This window comes from Aquila chrysaetos, chromosome 2, assembly GCF_900496995.4.
Source record: "Aquila chrysaetos chrysaetos chromosome 2, bAquChr1.4, whole genome shotgun sequence".
Classification (NCBI taxonomy): domain Eukaryota; kingdom Metazoa; phylum Chordata; class Aves; order Accipitriformes; family Accipitridae; genus Aquila; species Aquila chrysaetos.
This window is the reverse complement of record NC_044005.1, coordinates 57,976,747-58,000,984: the sequence shown is the minus strand read 5'-3', so window position 1 is coordinate 58,000,984 and position 24,238 is coordinate 57,976,747. Positions and strand designations below refer to the sequence as shown.

Genomic DNA, 24,238 nt, shown 5'->3' with positions numbered 1-24,238 from the left:
GCCAGTGTCACCCGGCACTGAGAATTACCCATGAGCTGCAGGGACGGTGTCCTCCCTGCCTTCAGAGATGTCTCACAGGCTTATTGCAGTCAGCAATTTTGTTGGAGATGCAAGCTAATGGAACATAAAATATAAGGATGCTTTTTTTATCACTGTAAAGATATGATTCTAAATACCCACAGGAGTTCTGACTTGTTAAGCAAGATAAAGCCTCTTTTACATAATCACTAACCAGAGAAAAACTACAAAAGTGCCTCAAGCACTCAGCTAACAGAGTCTTTGGGGTAAAAGGGCCTTTTAGCACTTCCCTTCAGTTTAGAAGATGAAAAACACTGCACACTTAAGGAGCAACATTTGCTGCCCTGCTCTGTTCATCACAATAGTATCTGAGCTTTGGAAACCAATAACAGATTTATTCCGATAATACCCACGTGTCGTTTGGAGAGCTGAGGACAAGAGAGGTGAAGGGAATTGCTCGGAGCACAAACGAAGAGCGTGATGAAGGCTACAACTGAATGGAGCCTACCTGAGCCCTCCGCCAGTGCTTCAGATACAGGAGCGCTCCTTCCCTTCCAGCGCTCAGTGCCCACGCTCTCATCTCTCCCTTGTGGTACGTTAACATTACTTTTTCATTGAATAATGACAAATGCAAACTATTTTTGAAACAGTATTAGCCTTCCAGTGCCTTCTGGCTCACACCGTGTCCCTTGCGGTTAGTGCTTTCTCGCCAGAGAGGAGCGCGAGATCTGGATATCTCCCCAGCAGCTGCCTGCCGCTCTGCCCTCATTTGCTCTCAGTTTCTCTGCTCTCACCAAGTTTCTTTGCTCCTCCTCCTCTTCCTCCTAGTCAAGCTTTCCGTATTCTCTCATTTTAGAGCCTTTTAGTTAAAAATAACCTTCTGCTTTTCTGTATACTAAATACTCTTTTCTTTACAGCAAATACTACTATGAAAAAACACCTTTAGCTCTACAATTACTGGTGTCTAATCTATTTAAAGATCCATGGAAAAAGAAATTTACTTTTTTCCTTTCCTTATCTTATTCTACTTGCTGTAGAGTTCTCTGGCCAAATCACAGCCTTGTAGAAATAAATAATTGCTGTGCAATGGATTCTGTATGACTACAAAACATGCAGCAAGACAAGCAAAGTCTTCTAGAATCAATAAGGGTCTGAGCTAAACTAGCGAGTCCTAACTGGGAAGCTGTAATTGGTTTCAAATAAGGAACACTGGCTAAAAAACCATGAGATGTATTTTCACAAGGGTGAGTGTCCTTGACTAAAATTATACTTTTCAATGCAGATTGATGATAAATGGACACAGGCTTAGGGGAAAAAAAAAAAACCACACCACCACACATCAATGTTGCCAGGACAAAATTCTGCCACTGAATCAAAGTTACAATACTTGGATACAAAACTCATTTAGCAATGCCTGTGAAAGTGAAACTTGACCATTTGTTTTCATTAAATGTCTTCCCTAACCACATTCCTCTCTCCTCACACTCTTTTCTTGAAAGAACACACCATGTGTGGAGTAGAAAGTGAGTTTCAAATCTGTAGGGACTGGCTCAGAGGAAAAATCAGTAAGGTGAGCTCACCCACCCGCAGCCCGGCGCTGCTGAAGAAGCTCCGACCGCAGAGAGGCCAAGGTGCCCCTTGCCCCGTGCTGGGGAGCTCCCTCTCGCTGTGGGCGCTCCTAAAATCCCGCACCCAGCTTCCCTGTTATTCCGGGGACTGCCAGCTGCTGACAGCACAGCGAGTTCTGTAATGGGATTAAATGACTGCTAGAAAATAAACCGGGGCACCGCGGTCATTTCCTAGCACCTGCACGATCTCTGAATGTAGCACAAGAGGTCTCCTCCGGGGCTCGACCAAAGGTCTCTGCAGCCCATATTGGATCTCCAGCGGTGGCAGTAGGAGATGCTCTGTGGGGCAGGGACCTAGCCTGGCCTGTTCCTGAAGTCTCTGCTTCGTACTCCCCCAGCATCCACAACTGCTGTATTAGGGTAAGTTAGAGGGAACATACCTCCTTGAGTCCTTTTAACATCCATTTATGAATCTGTTGCCCATGAATTTCTCTAGGAAACCCCTTTTTGTCCCTGCAAATACCGTCACCTCCCAGCAGCAAGTTGCAGAAGCTTCTTACCTTCTGCGTACAGAAATGCCTTTTCAAGTCAGTGCCCCTCAGCTCTTGTATTGCAGGATTTGGGTGAACTATGGTCCTGCATTCAGCTTATTTACCAACTTCGTAATTTCACATAACCCAAACTCTTGTCAGCCTTTGTCTTTGTTCTGGGTTCAGCTAGGATAGAGTTAATTTTCACAAGCAACTGGGAAGGGACACAGCCAGGATAGCTGACCCGAACTAGCCAAGGGGATATTCGATACCATATGATGTCATGCTCCGTATATAAACGGGGGGAGCTGGATGGGGGTGGGAATCTAGGCTCGGGAACAGGCTGAGCGTCAGGTTCCAGGTGGTGAGCAATTGCACTGTGCATCACTCGCTTTATATATTCTTTTATCAGTATTGGTTTTGTTGTTATTATTATCATCATCCTTGTATTGTCCTATTAAACTGTCCTTGTCTCAACCCACAAGTTTTTACCTTTTTCTTCTGATTCTCCTCCCCATCCCACCGGGGGTGGGGGAGGAGGGAGCGAGCGGTCTCGTGGTGCTTTGTTGCTGACTGAGCCTAAACCACAACACTCTCCCAGCTGAGCAGCCCTAGCATTTTTGGTCTCTGTTTGTAAGATACTGGTGAACGCTGAACAAAACTGATCTTGGCCCCAAGACCTAGGTGATCCGAACAGTGACTCTTCTCCATACTGAAAAGTGACTGTTACATCCTACCCTTCGCTTCCTAGCCTTTATCAGCTTTCCGTTCGTAAAAGGAACTTTTTTGAAGTCCCCTGACAACATAGTTGGCTTTTTTGGAAGTCCAGATATGTTATGTCCTCTGGTTCCCCTTCATACACTTGCTTATTTGCACCATTATACAGCAGGTTAGTGAAGCAGGAGCTCCTGAATCATTCTTAGTCATGTATTCAGAGATCTTCTTCTTTATTATAGACACTGTCATCTTACCAAGGATGGAAATCATATCCATCAGTCTGCAGTTCCCATGATCCACTGTTTGTAGGTCAGAAGAGGAAAGAATCAAGCACGCTAACCCAAAACCACAGCAAATATGCACTGACAGAGTAGTTCTCCACATACTTCTGACGTGAAGCTGACTCCTTGCTGCCTCGACCCTTGCACAGCTGTTTGCATCTGGACTGCATCAGTACAAAGTGGTGTAACTGGAGAGTTCTGAATCAGGGACATTGCAAAACTCATTGCACAGTTGCAAGAAAGAAAAGTAATTCTGCACCCTTCCTACTCTTCTAAAGTAATTTGGGTGAGACAGCTAGAATTTGGAGGGTTGTGGGGTTTTGTTGACAACTTGTGGGTATTTTGCCGAAGTGGAAACGGGGACAGGAGTCTGCAGGAGCACTGTTCATGCACTCTGCACCAGTCACCCGCTGCCTTGCCGTGTGCCTAGAGGAAAGACCACATAACCTGTGGCAACTAAGTGTGTCCATTTGCAAACCAAAAGATATAACTATGCTTACTTAAGCTTGCAGGACTTACAAATTCTATTTGGAATTGTTTATAGCAAACCTTATTTTTTTTCGTGATTGAAAATGTTATCTGAGAGGCACAATTTTGTACCTAGCAACATGAAATATTCTGCAACAAATATTTTGTATATGAATTACCACAGCTTGATTTACTTCCACGGAGCCCCAACAGTATCAGCTGATGGCCAATTTGTCTCTGCACGAGGAAGCCTATTTCCTCACAAACAATAGACTGTGGAGATGAAACTTGCTTATAAAGTGACTGCCATTTTGCACAGTTGATCTGTATTTTACAGAAAGGCCACTTATAGAAGACTCCTGCCTCTTCCCTCCATTAAGTGGACCTCCTTTAAGGCTGAGAACAAGGTGTAGTGATAACACATCCCTTCATGCTGTAACGCTTTTCATCTCAGGAGAAAAACATCAGAGCCACTGGTATATTAGCCACCATTTGCAGGCAGATTCCCCTGATGCTCTTTTCCAGTTATCAAGTCCAAGAAGCAGCCTCGCCGAAACTTGTATCTAGGCTGAAATCTGTTGATAGTATTTACCAGCAGATATTTTTCATTTTGTTTTGCTGTCAGTAAAAGGGATTTTTTCCTGCTGGCACATGCAATTCAAAAGAGGGCTGCCAGCTACACCTGAGTACCACTGACATCTCTGCTGACAGGCAGTGCTGCTTCTGCTCCAGCACCTGGCAGGCACATATGTCTGTTTTGTCCTGTACCACACCTTGCCAACACTTGCTGGCTGGCCAGTGTAATCATTTATAGCGTTTTTATTTGCAGCAGTGCTAGCCGGTTTGGCTGCATCTGTCAATGCCTTGAAGGGTTGGGGTCTGGCATCAGCCCCTATTCTGTCTGGCCAGGTCTTCAGCTAAATGATTTCTTTCTGAATTAGGCAGCACCTCCGTTTAACTTTCACCGCTCTCTCTCTTTCCACTGAAGGACTGCCAGAGAAACACAACGGGACAGCACTGCGAGCAATGTCCAGACGGCTTCATCGGTGACGTTGTCAGAGGAGTGCCCACGTTCTGCCAGCCCTGCCCCTGCCCCCTGCCAGCACTTGCCAAGTACGTAACGAGTCTTTGCTCCTCTTTGATTTGGGCTGGCTCTGGCCCTTTCCAAGGTGGGGTCAGCATCCCTTCCTGGATGCAGGATACAAAGGCTGCTGCCCTTGCCAACCGGGGGAAAATAAGAGGACTACCAGCTGCTCACATTTATAACCACAGAAAACAGCATTTCATTTAGAAGGTGTAAAATATCCTTAAGTGCTCATATCAGTTCTTACCAGGAGGGAGGTGAAAATATTTTAGCAAATTCAAGCTCATCCTTTTTTATGTAGGAGAGGTTATTCAGTTGTCTGGTTACTTTTAAGAATCCCATAAAGACTAACTCCCGAGGAAGGTGGCGTCAGGGATGTATGTGGCTGAGACAGACAGACAGACAGAAAGATCGGTCTATGACCTCTGGAGGATAAAACGAACCACAAAAAAAGCACAGCCTGGCAGTCTCCTGAGTCAGCAGCAGCTGGATCTGGTTAGTACAGTAACAGTTGAAAGGGCTGGACAACCCTATGCCAGGTACAATACCCCTTCAGCTGATGCCCAGCTACCTTCGGGTAAGAAACTCTGAAGCCTGGCAGAAAACGAAGACCAAGCTAAAGAGCTCCAGCTATTATCCGCTTTGTGCCTTCAGAAGAAACAAATAACTACAAACCACGACCAGCTATTAGAAACTGTTAGTGGCATGTCAGTAATGCAGCTGAAAGAAATTATCAACTTCGTCTTGCTTGAGGTCCGTGCTCTGGGAGAGAGGCATCCATGCAAATCCCACTCCAGTGCACAGAGGAGGTGCTAGTAAATATTTGCCAATGGGTTGAAGCTATTTTTTAACGAGCTACATACTCCCCTTGCGTTGTTTCCCATTCTGCTTTCAGCAGGGCTTCTCAGCAAAGGGGAATTTCCTCACCGTATTTGTTTGCCGTTGCTATAGGGTTACTCCTACAGCCTTAAGGTGGGATGAGCTTGAGCTGCGTTCTGCTCAGCTGCTCAGTGGCACAGGCTCAAAATGGCAACGGAGAAAAATCACTCTGGCCAAACTTCCGCAGATCACCTCTTGGCTTTCGCAGTGAGCTGCAGACATGTGAGGAGGGCCGTGGGGTGGAGAACGGCTATTGTTGAAAAACTGCAGCTTTGCCTGGATTAGAGAGAAATTCCTCTAGAGACAGGGGAAGAACATGGCTTTGCTCACATGTAGAAAGGCTTAGGAGTGAGCGAGCTCACAGACAAAGCAGCAGACCGCTTCCTCCAGTTTCAGTAGCGGCTGTAATGCCAGAAATAGAAATACAAAGTCGGAAGCAGTGTTTTTTCCTCAGCAAAGGAAAGTGATATTTTTTTTTAACCTGTTGGGCCCAGAGCAGCCACTTTGGTGTAAGGAGCTGTTCTCTCAACCACAACCTGGGCTGCACGTCCCTGAGGCACCACCGCACAAGACCCAGTCTCTACGAAGCACGGTCAACCGAGCAAGGTCTAGTCTGTCCTCCCTACAGCGCGATTTGATGGAGCATGGTCTGCATTCACCCAGTCCTGCGGCCCACCGGGCTCTGCAGCACTGGTCCCCGAGAGCAGGGAGCCGGACAGCCCACCAGCCCAGCAGGGCTTGGTGTGGTGGGACCAGCGGGGACCTGAGCTATCTCTGCCAGTGCTGTGGGAGATGGGGGCAGAGGACAAGCAGCTTTCCCTGCTTCAACGTGCTCCTTTAGCCCTTCTGCTAGGGGACATAACACCGCTCCTGTTCCAGACCGCTAGAGATAAGGAAGCCCCAAACCCAAAAGGACAGCAGCACGGGATTGGGAAGGGAGAAAAAAGGTTGCAGGGAACCTGAACGCAGAGGCTTTGACATTAGCAGCAATATAGAAGTTGGATTTGATGATCCTCGTGGTCCCTTCTATCTCAGGATAGTCTACGTTCTGTGATATGTCACCCCTTTACCTCAGTAAAAATGCATTTTGATTTTTCAGGGTTTTTCACTCAGAAAAGTCCTGAAGGCAATAGTTAAAGGACTTCTAATCCCAATTTGCCTCTTACCCCTATTTAAATAACATGCAGATACTGCCTGTTCAGCTTTTGCATGAGAGAGACCTGACCACAGCAATAGCCTTCAGCTGGGGCTGGAACAGGCAAATAATAATGATTGAGCAACATTCAGCCTTGCATAACTAAATTCAAAGAACAACCATTCTTTCTTTTTTTTTTTTTTCATTTTTCTTCCATTAACCCTACTCCATTTATATTAAGGCAAAACAGTAACTCTACCAGAAAGCAGAGAAGCAGTAAAAGCCTTAAATAAAGAACATCCAAAGGATGTTGCTTTGTACTCTGTTTTACTTTGGAAATAGCCAGTGAATTCATAACAGTTAAACAAAGTGACAAAATATGTAAACTGACATATTTTTTTTCTTGGGATTCATCTGTGTGTATCTAGATTTTCTGACCAGGCTGTCTTCATATCTGCTGTCCTGGAAACTTTTGGAATAACTTTTGGACATTACACATGAAGTGTAATGTCATCTCTTTGGAATAAAAAAGGAGGATGGAGATTGCTTCACAGTCCAGCAGATGTTACTTCTTTTCAAACCTGAGGGATTTATATGAACTTCTTTTCCCTAAAAGATCACAAAAACCATAAAACTTCAGGAAGGCTTCAGTCTTATTTCATAACTTAAATCCACAATGTGGTTTTTTCAACTACATGAAGGAATTAGCCTCTGTAAAAGAAGAGGAAGACTGCCAAACTGTTAGGATTTTCTCAGTATGTTCTCATAAAAGCTTTACAGAAGTTAATTTGTGAATTCTGTGAGCAGAATCTCATTTTATGTTCTCTCTGGTTATATGAAATATTTTGAGGTAGCAGAGATCCAGGCACAGATTTATTTGACACTGGTTCTCCAACCAGCTGAGAAATGCTGGTGGGAACAGAAATATGCGGGAATTCTTGTCACCTTTCAATGCTGCTCATTCCTGGAAAAAGCAGTGCGTGGATCATGCTCTTTCCCATCTCTCCGAGTCTTTTGTTCTTCTGTGTGAAAGGGATACAACCTGGCCGCAGCTGCCCAGCACTGTACAACTCGGGACCCGCGTTTTAGCAACCGTGGGCCTGCAGCTGGCAACTGCTGCCACTCGCTGCTCTGGTTGCATTCCAGTGCTGGCAGGAATTTACTCACACAGATTGCAAACTAACTGGAAACATCTTTAGGACTGTGTGTCTTTTTCCTGCAAATGTGTTTAAGCCACGTCTATCACTGTGTTTGGAGTGTATACAATTTGCACTTTCCACATCTGGCTGCTGCTGTTCTTTGGGTCTCATATTTAGTTAAACATCTGTTAAATCCTGAAAATGTAAGAAAGCAAAGGAATCCACGATTTAGAATCCCGGCAGAGAAAACTGCAGCCCAAGCCATTACTGCAATCAGTATCACTGCTTGGCACGTTGGTCTCAGAAGAGGCCCCAGACTCTTTCCAGCTAACTCAGAGAGACAATAGAGAAGCCTCGGTTACTGTAAATGAGGATGGCATCACTGAGGTCAGTTTTCACTACTCAGTACTTCCAGACTGGATTTGAGGAAAACTGTAGGATTTGCATAGGAAACTACTGCACCCATTCCAGAATCCCGGTTCCTGAAGTGCTTCCTGCAGTGTCTTTCATAAGCAATATTTTACCCTTTAGAGTAAGAGACATGAAGCAATTATGTTCACATGACATACACATTTATCCTAAGTAAGTCCCTTATCTAAAATGTGTGTATCAAAACCTGCAGCTGTGTCTGATCTACAGTGCAAGACAAGAACTTACATATGTCTGTATTTATATAGCTCCGTAGTGCTATATACTAACTAGTGCTTTCTACACTAATTAAAAAGACTAAACAAGGGGTATAATGTGAATAACATACAGAGCTTAAGAATACCTATTTAGCAATGAGTAACCAAGAGCCAGAGCTCACACGACAGCAAATGTCCATAATGTAATAAAGAAATACTCCCAAGTGTTTGCCATCGCGTGCTATTCTAACTATGCATTCTAATGACATTCCAGCTTTGCAGTCTCCTGTTACAGAAAAAGTGGAAGCGTGCGCTGTGTCTGTAAGGAAAACTATGCAGGACCCAACTGTGAAAGGTAAGAAACTAATAGGATTAATTACTAGTCAACAATACTGAAGTGCAGGAGTCTTTGAGGGAATCTTCCCATATGGGGGAGAAATCTTGTGCATGTGTTTTCATCAGGTTGAATCACGTCCGTTAAAGGATCTCATTCAGTTCCTAGTAAAAACCGTAACAACTTGCTGTGGAGACATGTCAGGGTAAGACAGACATTTACCTCTGATGTATTTTGATTGAGTTCTTGCATTTCGTGTACCTTCATGTGGTGATCTTCCTGAAAGGGGTACAATATACAAATCAAAATACAAAATGCAAATCTGAAACAGCAGCTGAAGTGAAAAATAACCACCGCATAGATGCCTCTTGCAATTCAGCACTCTAAAACATATAGCAGGCTTCTACAAAATAAATTTTTCAAAAGCAAAGGAGAAAATCCATTATCTGGTCAAATTCTTAATGAGCAGATGCAGCTTTTTTAGTTAAATTTTAAATGTACTTCGCAGACATAATTCAATAAAGGCAAGCAAACAACCACAGACCAGTGCTGCTTTTCAACTTTCCCTTATGCCCATAAACAATTTCCAGTAAATATCCTCTAAATAACAAAGTACACAAATAAATGGAGCTATAGAGCAGAAATATAGCTAACTTTCCTATCTTGTAAAGGGCCACCTTGCTTGCTATGAACACACATAGATGATGTTTCAATGAATGTCAGAGGCCCCATTATAATGCGGAAATTCTCCTTGAGCAGCCAATAAATTAAAACAGCTCTAACACAAAGACTGTGGGGTATAGGATGTCTCAGACACTGGCTTCCTGAACATGTCATTTTGTTTTTCCTTAAAGCCCCTGAAGTATTTAAGATTACAGTCCACTGTCATTAATGGGCAAGCCTTGAATTCAAACGATACTTAATGTAACTATCAGAGAAGGGAGAAAGGGGATGATTAAGATGCAAAGAGAAATCAATATGAAAAAGGTAAGATAAAAAAAAGAGTGAAGGCTTTTGCCCTTACAGCTGATGCAAAAACATCAGCATATTATCTCCGCATCACTAACACGGTGACAGCAGTAGTGGAAGCCCTTTAGACAGATGACACAAAAATAAAAAAAAAAACCCACCCTTGTTTCCAGGCCTATGGCTGTATTCTTTTGTTCTTCCAAAATGTCAGATTTATACACAAAGGATAATGCAGACAATTAAAAGGTCAGTGAGGTTTCTTAATGGTTATTAAAATGTCAGCCTAGACTACAAGCAATTTAAATCCTATGAAATGAGTAGCAGATGCATAGAAACAGCAGAAAATAGCATCAGCTTTGTTTTCTAATAGCCACTACCCAGCCTGACACAGTGCATCTGTCTCAAGGAAGGCAAAGCTGGGTAGATGGCTTAGAAAAAGCTACAGAAAGAAATCAGCCTGTCCTGGTCACCGTGTTAAGTCCTCGACTAACGACTTGGGTAAGTGGTGAGCAGTGACAAACGGGACTTTCCTTCTGGTAGGCTCCCGGTCCCACTCCCATTTGTGTCAGAAACGGCGAAAAGCATTTCAAAGGCTGAGAAATGCATCGCTCGTCCCTGTCCACTTGCCAAAGAGCAAGTCCCTGCCTCGCGTGCGCTGCGGCTGGGCACCGCCACCAGTCCCTGCTCCCGCTGGCAGCTAGAGTTCTGGGGGATCCCGAGCCAGAAGGGGCATTGCCCCGTCCCTCCCCGCAGCCCGAGGAGCAGCTGGTGTCCGCAGGGAGAGGAAGGCTACGTCCTGCTCACCGCTCTCCCTCCCAGCTCTCCGCAGCGGTCGGCGACGGGGCAGCGAGCCGCCGGACGCCCCGTCCGCGGGCAGCGCGTGGGATCTGCAGAGCAGCGCGCCGGGAGGCAATCTGCTCCGTTTCCTCCGGCATTCCTGTCGGAGGCTTTCTTGTGCTGCTCCAGGGGCTTGGCACAAACCTATCCAGTGTATGTTTGCCAGCAACCGGCGTTGGGGAGTCACGGAGGCCTTTGCTAGGAACTGAGAAAAACAGCTTCCCAGTTTGAAGTGTAGGGATGAATCATTTTGCTCCTGCGCTTCAGCAATAAGGCATTAAGGTGGTAGCGGATGAAATCCACGTTTTGTTAATGCCCCAATGTTAAAAAAGATAACTGAACAGATGATTCTTTAGTGTCCAAAGTGAAGAGACGAAAAAGGTTCTTTTGGCATTGCCAGGGAAGAGGAAGTTAATTTCTTACTCACCAATAATTACAGGAAGCAAACATGGCTGCAAAACTAAACAAAGATAACTTAGCAGCTTTATTATGGGAGAGGAAATATTCTTTGTTAGCAACAAAGAGCCATTTATTGAAACAACGGAGGAAAAGACATTAACCGCGGGCCTCTACTTTTTCAGGCCATAAAGTGCAGAGATGGAGCAGTATGTTTCCATCAGCGGCCTCTGCTCTTCTCACGTGCTACCAACTATTCAAAAGAGGCCAAATACAGTTCAGCCCTTTGAGATGCACTGAGTGGTGAAGGGGAAAGTGAAGGTGACACATGTATTTTCAGCTCTAAAAGTTTCTATTTGTTTTAGACAGCTAGTCCAGATGAGGAGATATGGCTAATAAAAGTGAGTCAGACGGTCATAAAAAGCAGCACTTACTTACAAAATATATCTGTGAGGATGTGAAGAACTGTCCACTACGTTTCTGGCAAGTGAACTGAATGGTATATTTCAGAAAAGAAGAAAAAAAAATCACCTTGTCCTGATGAGAGGGCAGAGGTTGTGGGCCTGATGGGAATAGCATGCAGTCTTCAGCAGATGCTGGCTGAAAGCCAGAGCTCAATAGTGATAAGCAAAATGCTGGTCTGGCCCCAGCACTGCTCAGTGGCTTCTGTGACCTGGTGGCCACATTAGGCAGATGATCTTTTGGAAAATACCTAACTACAGAAAATTAAAAAGCAACTCTCCAAGATTTTGAGAGTTCACAATAAATCAAACAGTTCTACAGATTTATTTTTTTTAAAACACAGAGGGTGTTTTTTCTTGTTCAAACTTCATAAACATACTGAAATTCTGAAATTCAGGAAAATACTACAATCTCACATTGACTGAAATATTACAAAATTATAGCAAGACTTTTGGCATGACTGAATAGCAGCATTAGCCATCACTGCCTGCTGTAACTCCCATAAGAATGGGGAGTGTCTCCACCAAAGTCAGTTAAATCACACTCTCTGCTCAGTGTCGCATTCACAGTTCTTCAAGGGGTGCGGAGAACTCCAGGTCACAATTTTATTCTTTACATCTGAGTCACCCAAATGATAAGATCTGCACCAAAGATTCTGGCTATGCTGCAAAGAGACAAACAGAGTCTTTGTCATTGGCAAAAGCAGTATCTGAGGCAGCCAAGTGGTTTATATTAAGACGCTTAAAATTTTATGTGTTTTTACTGTGGGGGTTCAGGACTGGAACATGAACAAAGCAGCGTTGAGGAAATTACTTTCTTTATTAAAAAAAAAATCAGCAAATGTAGGAACAGATCAAAACTGGAAGCTCTTATCAGATCTCCCACATTTTTATCATTCAGACATAGCAGAACCTGGATTTGACTATGTTCAGTTTTTAGGAGACAACGAACCTCGGCTCAGGTCCCCAGCCAGAACCTGGGAAAATTAAACTGAAGTGCCTGAGCTCGACCTCCCTGCCCACAAACAGCAGAATAAACAGCATCTTAAAACAGGACTTCGTGGATGGGCGAAAAGACAAGGACAACAGGGTGATAAAACAGGATGAAATACAGTAACTACTCCTTCCCTAAATCACTGCAACAACTATTCAGTCCTCCAATGTCTTCAGTCAGCAATTGCTACACCAGCTAGTTATCTCCCTCCCTGCAGCAATTCTTCATTCCCAGTTTGGGGGTATGAGTCCCTGATCTCTGCATCCCAGGCTGCTGGGTCATGGACCCTCCTGCCACTCTGCAGCGACACCGTGAACGGCGTGGGTTGCTCCTGTCCTGCCAGCTGACCCCTCCAGTCCGTCAGCCACTGCTCCACGCTGCTCTAGCCGCCAGCTTCTCCAGCAAAGCCCTTGCTCCAGGATTTGCTCCCGCAAGCTGCTCCATGCCTACTCCGGTGCTGGCTCTGTTCGCCTCAGTGGTTGTTTTGCAAAAGTTCCTCTAGCTTGTAGGATTAGGCACGCTCCCTGCTACCAGCAGAAACTCCTTTAACTGAGACCCTCTCCTTTCTTTCCAAAGGATGGCACCAAATCTATTACCTGTTGTCTTAGCTTAGGGCCACTGATCACCCAGGAATGTTATGTATCACTGGTTTCTCTACACTTTCAAAAACCACTAGTTTCAACATCTCTTCCATTTTAAGATGTAGCAAGTTTTCAACTGAAATGCTTCCCAAATGTGACAAGACATGCAAAGCAATTTGGACCCATTTCAGGCCTTCCTTGTGGTGCTCGTTACCCACCTCCCGCTCTCCCTCTGCAAACCAACAGAGGAACGCTCCCCTCCTGGGCTGGTGGCTGCTCTCAGCCTTTCGCCCTCAGCCAGCAGGCTAAGATTGAACAAATCTGAAAAATGGAGGCTGGTTCAGTGCCTGTTCTGTTTCGCAAAAAACAGAAACCATCCCAATGCCTCACCATAGAAGTATTTATTGACACCTTTTCTGGTCAGTACTTTTTTATATGCATTATAATGGAAATAAGGTCTGAAATTCCTCTTGAGTTTCAGCATCACGAAATGCAGTCTCTTTACCCCAGTTTCCTATATAACACAATATAGTTGGTGAGATCCAAAGCTGAAAGAGACCAAAATAAACACTAGAGCTGCCTCTCTGCCAAGGTCATTCTGTCATAGATTTTAAAACAATGGAGAACAAGTAATTTTACTGCTAAAAACACACACACACACACAAAAATGCAGACTGGTGTGATTGAGATATCAGGAGTGTTCAAGAAGGGAAAAATACATAACTGTACAGATTGAGATTAGAGCACAAAACAGCCTCTGCAGGAATACAGCTCCTAATTTGCCTTCTGTTCATTAGTAGCTGCAGGCCGACATCAATTCCTGGTGACATAAATAGGGTCAGAGAAAAAACAGTACCGCAGATGGGAATGTCATTGCTCGTCATTGCTGTGCTTGCTCTTCCTTTCAGGTGTGCCCCCGGTTACTATGGGAACCCCTTGCTAATTGGAAGTACTTGTAAAAAATGCGACTGCAGTGGCAACTCGGACCCAAACCTGATTTTTGAAGACTGTGATGAAGTGACCGGCCAGTGCCGCAACTGCCTGAGCCACACCACCGGGTTCAAGTGCGAACGATGCGCTCCGGGTTACTACGGGGATGCCAGATTTGCTAAAAACTGTACAGGTATTATCTATAGTTTAGCATAGCAGAGCCGAGCAAAACGCAGCACAGCGTGGTCTGTGGATGCCCTCCCAGAAATCGGAGATGCCTGAATCAGTCATCAGACACCTGCGGCCAAGGGAGGCAGGGGTGCTCCCAGCCACCTACCTGGTGGGATAAGTGGGATGCCTGCCCAGTTGAATCATCCCGGGCACTAGCACTCTTTCCATTGCCCACAAGGAAGTCTCAGACCCCAGACTCCAACATCTCAAATGCCTGGGCAGGATGAATGTAGGCACTGTTGTGTCCTGCACCTTGTTTTAAATAAGGGTGTCTAAGATTTCTTCGGGCAGAGACTTCACCTTTGTGTTTGTTCACACCACATGCTGCCCAACAAGACCACTCAGACTGATGGCGCTTAAAGACTTGAAAGCATTTTTTATGGGAACAGGATTGTCCTTCCTGTCCTGACCCAATCCCTGCTCAGTTTCTGCTAGTTTTCACACCGGTAAATGTATTCTGCATTTCCCATGTGTCTGTGTAATCTTGCTGGTTACTGTATTTCCACACCAGAGACGACTGTACTTCCAGGGTCTAGTAAAGTGCTACCCAGAGGATCTTACCAAGACATACCTACACAGAGGGGTCACAGAGGTTTACATCCTCTAATGTAATTATTCTCCTAATTTACATGGAGTTCAATACAAATAGGACTTTGGATTCGTGCCCTTTGTCCTTGCTTTGGCTCTGAGACACAAGATTACATCCTCTTTCAAAGCACTGAGGAATAGCCACTGCTAAAGGCAAAATGCAGGTGCTCGGAGCAAGGACCTTGGGGCTCCCTCCCAACCTCTTTGCCAGGGTCCTTCCCTCAAGGACCAGAACAAAAATGGGGGAGATAGATCACTCCTAGCTCTCAGCCTGACTCGAAGGTAAGACACAGCCAAAGCACGCACCCAACCCAGACCTCTGAAGTGCTCTGGGGTCTCAAGGTACAGAGCTACAAGCCTCGAGGGCTTAGCAATGTCTTGATCAAACCTCCATCCTTCTTGCAACTCACTGTACACTTGGACTTTGCTTTTTGCTTACTATACAGTGCTAAGGTGTGTTTTGGGACCTGCGGGATGAAGGTTGTGAGGATGCTCTGTACACAAGCGGCCTTTGTGCTGCTGTCTTCATTTGTAGGGGACCGCGTATGATGCCACTAGTGGTCCCTTCTGGTTTTGTGTTCCGGTGACAGCTAGAAGTTGAGTGTCCATCTCCAGGACATAATTCACATTGCTAAGTCAATAATGTGCTTAAATTCCATTGACGCTGAACAGAGAGAGATGATGCTCACACACAGCAACTTCAAAACCCTTCCCAGGTATCCAAACCAGCCAAAAAGACAGCGGCTGTAGGGAAGAGCGTGCCCAAAAACTCACCTCCTGCCTGGATTTAGGCACCCAAGACCTGCCTGAAATTCAACATTTCTGTGATCTTGAGGTTGCAAAAGCAAACCTTGTTTATGCACTTCATTGCCTAATTCAGTTCACCGGAGATGATTTAATTGTAGTTCTCCCGTAAGGAATGACAGGATCGAGTTTGCGGCTCCTGAATGCCATGAGGCAGGAGAAACGCACCCAGCACTTCAACTCAGCAAACTGCAGCAGTCGTGCCCCGGCCATGTGCAAAAGCAGAGCTTCAAACAACTAAGAGTAGCTGTGCCAGAATTTGAGGATTACAGGGCATTCCAAGTGTCTGAGCAGATTCTGCAACACATAATTTTGGAAGGGATCTCTGAACATAGAGTTTCTAAACTGAAGTTAAGTAAGTCAAACTTCTCTCACCTCAGTATAGTTTTGGTTTGCACCCTTAAGGAGTTGCAGGAATCAGAGGCAGAATGCCTCAGTGTCATTTACATTTCTGAGGTACAGTTTAAGTGGGATTTCATGGTGCACAGGACTTCTCTATAGAGGTTTTTCATGCAGACCATAAATCAGCTTGGTAATTCTCTTCGTTAGCAGATTTCCTTGTAGTGTTTGATCTTTGCTAAAAATAAAAAGTGCCTGGGCACTTGAATGTGTTGTGAGAAGTACAGCTTTTCTCTGTTTAGGAGTGAATTTAATCTTGTAGTTGACTCTAGCAAATCCTGATTTTGAAGTATCATGTTTCAGAGAATTACACACTTCTCATTTCATCTTCATTTCTGCTGAACAACACAATGTGCTGTACCTGACAGTACTGCGTAGATTGCATGCACCACTCAAGACATCCACAGTATCCAAACTATTTGGGTAGTTTACAAGGCAAGCTTATACTTTGGCATTTTTGAGCAATTAGGATGTCTTATTTAGAAAAATATTGACTCTGAAATAAGACAAATACCTTCTTTAAAATACAAAAATACAGAAAAGAAGCTAGTGTAAGAAACAAGAGAGTCTGTGTACATGGTTTCCACAGAGCACCTCAAAGGTTATACAGAACAAAAAAAATGCACGAGAACTCAATGAGCAAAAAGCTCTATCCAGCAAAGATCACCTCTTTTTTTTTTTTTTTTTTGAGCAAAAGACAAAATCTGTGTAGCTGTGGACAGTAGTTTTCAGCTTTTTTTCCATAAATTTTTTAACCACATGTCCTTTATCCACACTTCAAAGCTTTCCACAAATGTCCCTCAGAAATAAAGAGAAATTTAGAAGTTTTCTCCACCAGCAAGGCACAGGAGCACTGAAAGTCTTAATTCCCTACTGAAAATGTGGTACCTCCTAAACAAGTAGATGACAAATTGTCAGGACCACTTTTGAAATTAATTTACTATAAGCATTTGTGTAGCAAATTAAGAGTTATCCATTTAAATAAGACACAATTTGATTTTCTTGAGCACCAATCTCATCCAAATTCTAATCTTGTAACTGTAATCTTGCCACCTGGGGATAGCCTACATCCTGTGATACAGGTAAAGAGAAATCTCTGCTTTCAACTGAGACTTTTCTTTCACTTCTTAACAAAAGAAATAACAAATTTTAAAAAAATGTAGTTCCAAAATCTGGGAGGCACCCAGTTCATACAGATTGTGATGAGGTCAAAATATTGATTGCCCCACAAAATTAATAATCAAATTCTATTCTTACATTAGTACAAAAACTGAGTAGTTCTACTAACATTGGTTCACTTACACAAAATTATTCCAACGTTAGTGCATCGTGTTGACTTTGAAGCTGTATTACACATTTTCCCTGATAACTCCTCGACAGTGTAATGTTGAATGTAAATACAAGGGTAATTCATAGAGAACTATGAATGGGCTGCAATAAAATGGCAGTAAACAATTTTGCTACATGAGATTCTGCTGAAACCATGAAAGACAAAAACAAAATGAATTCCACAGAAGTTGATGCTGTTCTTATGTTCTGCTTGAGTTTTTGTTATTCTATCAAAGTGTTTCAAGAATATTTTAATCTTTAAAATAATATATTTTAAAAGGCCAATTAAACCTTGAAAGAGACACTTTAGATTTAAAATTATACTTTTTAAAAAGCCACTTGTGCTGGTAATTAAAATGCAGCTTACTCAAGTTTAAAAAAATGTAAAACCTCATTTATTCTTCATTGTAAGTGGTAGGAGATATTTACTTTTTAATATGCTCATGCTGATGATGGAATTGGAGTCCACTATCAATCCCTGATAGCTAGAAATCTTATTTAGTGGCAGCCTGACATAGCGTTGATAAATTCCACAGAGCTGTGGAGAGATTTGTAACTAATAATTGACTTTAGTTGTACCACTTTTCTTAGCCCACCTCCTAAGCATCACCCTCTCTAGACAGTGATGCACAATGGCCCAGCTGGGCAACTCTGGCCTCTCTGTCTCTGCTTGTGACCAGCTGGGAAGCTTTGAACAAATAATTTCAGCAGAGGCTTTCTGGTTCTGTTTCCTATCTTTTCTTTTATCTGGTCCCTCCAGTGCAAAAAACAGCTTTTTTCTACATACTGAAGGAAAATTCAGTCCAAGAGGTTCTTGATTTTGGTTTGACTATCCATGCACAATCCTGCGTATAATTATTTCAGTAGTCTTGGGAGGGGAAAGATGAGTTAGTTGTACATTTTGAAGCTCTTCTTTCAAAAATCCTTTCTTTTTCCCGCAGAATGTAACTGTGGAGGGAGAATGTGTGACAGCCAGACTGGAGAATGCCTCGCAGACAGCCCTGAAGTTTCTACTGGCACAGACTGCCCAACCATCAGTAAGATAATTATCATGAGAACACCAAAAATTAATATTGTTCTTCTATTCAGATGCTTACAAATACTAACTTAAGAGCTCAGTTCTCCAGTGGGCTCAGCACTTTGACAGGGCACTTACTTAAACATGTGAATATGCACAATGCCCCACTGACTGAATATTTAAACATGTTCTCACTTGCTTGACTGAGTACATGCATATGTCCAACTCTGTGACAGACTGAATGTTTAGGTACAAACTGCGGAGCAGTAGGGAAGTATCACCAAAGCCACTTCTATAGACTTTGAGACACAGTGCATGCAAAATAATATTCTGGCCCTAAAAACTGCCATCACAACTTTATCTGTGCCACCTTGCATGTATTTTCCAGTTTTCTAGTTGTACATCTAATACAAATTGCTGCTGTTGACAATTTGACATATATCCATCAGTCAGTTGCTTTTCCACTGTCATCTCCCCTCTTCTAATGATAGGAAGCCTGGGGAGTTTCCAGAAGCACTACATTGTAACTATTGGCAGCCACTGAATTTTTTTAAATGTTAGTATAACTATGCCTGTGGTATAAGGCAGACCGTGTAGCACACATGTGTCCCTAAACCAACTCCCAAGAAGAGGGGTCGTGTGCCTGGAAGTGCAACCAGAAGGAAAACATTTGGGAGCTGCTGCCATCAAGACTACAGACTATACAATATCAATCAAGCGAAAGTTTCTGTAGGAATCTGTGTTTCACAGTCACCGAAGTTTCTTGCATTTAGTCGTGGCACCAATGTCACTAAAAACAAGGTGGTATTGCAAGCATTCTGCGCAAGCGTATTCCAAACGTGTTATAACTGTGTAATTAGAAGTTGCGTTCCTAATCAAATAGGCAGCCAAGAGCCCATCTGCTGGACGTCCTCACTCCTCATACCACTACATTTTAAATACAGAGGTTTGGGTTCTGACAAAATGAAGTTTTATTTTTGACCCTTGTCTGTTGTTCTTTGGGACACAAATATGCAGAACCTCTAGGGAATAGCCAGGAAATACCTCTTCTGTCTCCTTCCCTACTGATTATGGAACTGCTGTGGCAGCCACTTAGAGCAATCCCATCTGGTGCTGCTCAGCTGGAAGCATCATGACTGTATTATTGGACCTTGGAAGAGGGTGGATGAAAGTGAAAGAAAAATGAGTATCCATCAGGATCCATCAATGACAGAGAACACTATGGGGCAAGAGCACTATAATGTGAATTTAAGATACTTGCTGCTAACTGACACAAACACTAAAGAAAAATTATACTCTTTTATTTTCTTATCAGGCTGCGATAAATGTATTTGGGATTTGACAGATGACATCCGATTAGCAGTTCTGGCTATCGATGAAAGCAAATCAACTTTACTGAGCATTTCTACAGGTGTTGCAGCTCAAAAGCGCTTGAATGACCTGAACCTCACTACTACCCATCTCCAGGTACAAACGATGATATTTTATTTTTCAATGTAATTTTAATCTATGAACTTCCACTCCATTCCTGTAAATTTCAATCCCTACCCTCACTAGAGAAATAATTTGTTTTCAGATGCACTAACTTTTTTTCCGCAACACACAGGCGGCAACGGCCAAAAAAAAGAACCATGCTGTGCTTTGGACCATCCAGGTTGATGATGCTGCAGATGAAATGAATGATCTCCTGAGAGAGGCAGCAACACTTGATGAACAGGTTTGTTTATAGCCCCCTGCCACAGCTCTGAGGGTTTGCGGTTTGTCATATTCGCATGCTGGCGTAAGAGGTTAGTGTAGAATAGTTCCAGTTGGAAGGGACCTACAACGATCACCTAGTCCAACTGCCTGACCACTGCAGGGCTGACCAGAAGTTAAAGCATGTTATTAAGGGCATTGTCCAAACGCCTCTTAAACACTGACAGACATGGGGCATCGACCACCTGTCTAGGAAGCCTGTTCCAGTGTTTGACCACTGTCTTGATAAAGAAATTTTTCCTAACATCTAGCCTGAACCTCTAGGTTCACCAAACAAGAGTGGGAGTGCCCTGAAAGATAGTTGGGAGAACTTTTTATTTTCTTTTTCTAAACTTTCTATTTTACTTTAGCTCTGAATTAAAAGCATAAAAGACCTATCAAGTCTTCTTCCCAGAACAGGAAGGATATAGGGCCGAAGTCTGTTGAATGTGGTTGAAGGTTTGTCACCAATCACAAAAAGCCTTCCAGCAGGATCTACACGTTTGATCTGAGATAGACACACTGCCTTTCTCTTTCACATTTTGATTTCTAATTAAGCCAAGTAACCAACACTAAACTAATTCAGATTGACTTTGGGAGTACTTGTACTATATCTATTTTACATGGATGTCCTCATAAAATTAAATTAGCCCCGATTAGACACTTCAAAATACATTACAAAACTGCCAGTTTAAAAGGTTTTTCATGTACCCACTGAGATGGGAGCCTGATCAGCACTCAAGGTATATTTTAACACAATTGTAATCATAAATGTTGCATCCACATGCAATTGCCAGGCTATAAAATTAAGGTTATCTGCTCTCAGCTCACATAACACTTTCATTGCACCCTGGAAGAATACTGATATGATATATGTTAAGAGGAGAAATAGGGCTCAAAATTGCTTCTCCTCCATTTTAAAGAGATATTATTAAACATCTTTCTGTTGCTAAGATATATATATATTAGTGAGATACATCACTCTATGTTATTCTCAGAAATAACCACAGCTGTACTAGGACTAGAGTATATTTCATGCTTATTGCAAAATGCCAGACCTTATATTCACTTACCAATTCCTTCACAAGACAAACTGAAATTATACCTCAGACTAAAACTCAAATACAGCAGCAGGCAAGAGAAAAAAAACCACCAAGGAAGAGGAGAAAGGACTGTACAAAGAGAAAATTTGGGTTTGGGTGTATTTAAGCAGCACTTACTTAGCAGAAAGGGCACTGCAGAATTACATGGACTATGCCTGTGTTCAAGAGAGGTTTGATTAAATCAGCTCCCCCACACACACCTCTGCAACTGTGAAAATCCAGCAGAGCTCACACGCCTCGGTGTCCCTCTATGTAGCTGTTAGGCAGGATGATTAAGGCTGTAGGATTTTCAGGAATATTTAGTGAATTTTAGATAATAACGTTTTTGTCATCTTCAGTACTACTTGGGGATTTCTTAGCTCATTCCTCAGTTTGACTCTCCCTGAACCAATAAATTCAGCGTTTCCTCTGGTCTTTTCTCCCTGGTTATTTCTAATGCTTGTTCCACATGAATACTTGTGATTGCTTGTAAAGGCAGGGAAATAATGGCCCCAAACTCCCACAGTGGAAGGAAGACCACAGTAATAACTCTGAATATATTGAACTTTTTGCTCTTCCAAGGCACTTTTATGGAAAACGGGTACTAGGGCCTTGTGTGGGTTTTGCAGAGATATGCTGCATCTTCCATCCAGAGCATTTCACGTGCACGTCCCCGTGTCTGAGGGGTTGCTGCAGATTCTGACCAAAACCCCAAAGGCAGGATGAATGCACCAACTGTAGGCAAATCCTCCTGCTAAATGAGAAGAATAAATGTGACCTGTAACTCCGAGTCTGCTTGGGGTGATCTTAGAGTAAAACAGCACGTAGCTCAGTCCCGAACGTTTGGCAGAGACTCGGGGAAGCAGAGCACCTTTTCCTTCCTGGGCTTGCTCTTAGCAAATTCCAGGATGAACCTCTGTACATCAGTGGGAATCTGAGGGTCCCCAAGAGCACCCCTCACTCACGCAGCTGTGTTTCCCTGTTGCAGCAATTCCCCATGTGTTCAGTAATTAAAGAACAATCTGGCAAGGAAAGAGTATTATGTCAAGGCAAGCGTGTGTAAAAACAGTAACAAGTTGCTTAAAATAAGCATGAAGTGGCGATGCTGAGCAACAGAAAGAAACCCTGATTCCGTAAAGGAATAAGACTAAAAAGCATAGTGCTTGCCCTTCACAGACTAAAAACCCAAGTAAAGAGAAATAAGACTAAGACCTTTCTAGAAAGCCTGCTGTTCGGTCCCTGGCCTTGCCTTCAAGCGCCACCTGGTGCCTCCCCAAACCCCCAGCAAGAAGCCAGCCAGCCTCGGGGGGTCGCAGCTGCAGCGCCCCAAACCCAGAAATTAATTTTATAGTGGGAATTTTTACTGATGCAGCCCCAACGGGGACCATGAATCAAACACTTTGCCACCGGCGAGCGTGCGGTGCGGACTTACTCGTGCATGTGCACGCGCACACACACACACAGAGGGTCCACGAAACGTTGATGGCACAGCAGTCATATTTTTTTCTCTTTCCTGGGAAATACTACTGAAAATTAAATCTAAGGACGCCCAAAGTCAGTGACCTTCTCGGAAAGATGGTAACTACGATGACACAGTAACTCTTCGTTTCCCTTACATGTAAGGGAACATAATGCAGAGTACAGCCTCCAACGTAATATAGTATAAGAGGGTGGCTATGCTCTTCAGAGTATTTTGAATCCTCGTGCTTCTTAATTTTAACAAGTTGCAGAGCTGGGGACTTCACTTGAGGGAGACACCAATCTAAAAATGGTTGTGAGCGCGACACCTTGTTCTTCAGTCTATAGGTTTACTCAGAAACGCCATACCCAGCAAAATGAGCCAGCCCCGCTGAATGTCTAGGAGACTCAGCAGATGGGAGTTTTACAACTGTACATAATTTATGGCAATTTGATTGCAGCAAATGATGGATAAATATGGGACAGATTTTAATCTCTCACTCTGCAATTCTGAAAATACCAAGACAGCCCTTCACTTCAAACATCTCTGTAAATACCACTTCATATGATAAATGGACTTTCGCATGCTCATCAGGAGAAAGCAAAATGTGTGTTTACACTGCTCATCCTCACACATGCATATGGATCTGAAAAGAAATCTAATGTCTAGCTCACATGGTTTATTCATAGGGAAATGAAGCATCCCGCAAAGGCCTACTAGTACAGAAGGAAACCATGGAGACCAACAACCGTGCTACTCAGCTTGTGCAGCAGCTCAGTAATATGAGGGATAACATTCAAGGTAAATAGATTTCTTTCTGGTTCAGCTCAGTGTCAAGCATGTATTAATGAAACCTTCAGCAAAACAATGTCGTAGTACCTGGGCACTCTCACAAAGCAACCCGCACATAAGGCTTTTGCAGCCTGCAATGCTATGACAAAAACTTGTCTCTCTTAAGACAACTGACACCACGGGTTGTCTTGGTCTGACACCCAGAACAAGAGCTTCTGTTTCTTCTTTCTCTTGTTGGCGGAGCCAAATAATAGCAAATAGGGTTACATGAAATACTTGAAGCTAATTCAGCTTGTAGCCTTTGTTTGTTTGAATAGCTGCTCAACGTATTTATATACACTTGTGGTAAAAAAAAGGAGTCAGCATCAGATTGGGGCTGGATGGAGCCACAGACACAAGCACAGGATGGGCAATGAGAGTGCTGTGTCTTACTTGTCAGCAGATTCACACAAGTGCACTTTTCCCCTCTGGCTGATAAGTAATGGAGGCCATATTAATAGCTAGACAGATTTTTTTTAAAATTGTGCTTTCCCTTTTGAACCCATGGCAGTCAGTTAGGTCTGACTAACTCTGGTGATCACACCAGTAAGTGTTACTTTAAATCCAGTTTTTGCCTTTTAGCAAACTGTTGCTGAGGATTGTGCTGGTTTATAAAACTTCATGCAGATGCTTCTAAAAAGAAAAGGATGCTCAATAGTAAATAATTTAGTGAGCTTACTGCTTCTCCAAGCTCAGTGTAGGAGGCGGTGGTGATTTTCTTTTAGAAATAAGATACTAAAAGCTGCTTATTGCTTCATCTGACCAGAATTTCCAACTAAGTTTGGGTCCAGACACATCTACAGAGCACTACAGACT

General features: G+C 43.3%; 1 protein-coding gene across 1 annotated transcript in view; it reads left to right on the top strand.

Annotated features, from left to right (window-relative positions):
* The window catches only part of LAMA4 (laminin subunit alpha 4), a 104,378-nt gene that overhangs the window by 31,533 nt on the left and 48,607 nt on the right, over positions 1-24,238 (top strand). The window contains exons 3-9 of the mRNA XM_030004104.1: positions 4,571-4,695; positions 8,720-8,800; positions 13,926-14,140; positions 18,240-18,335; positions 19,632-19,783; positions 19,923-20,033; positions 23,281-23,392. Coding sequence (XP_029859964.1) covers positions 4,571-4,695; positions 8,720-8,800; positions 13,926-14,140; positions 18,240-18,335; positions 19,632-19,783; positions 19,923-20,033; positions 23,281-23,392 — 892 coding nt within the window. The remainder of the gene's footprint in view (positions 1-4,570; positions 4,696-8,719; positions 8,801-13,925; positions 14,141-18,239; positions 18,336-19,631; positions 19,784-19,922; positions 20,034-23,280; positions 23,393-24,238) is intronic.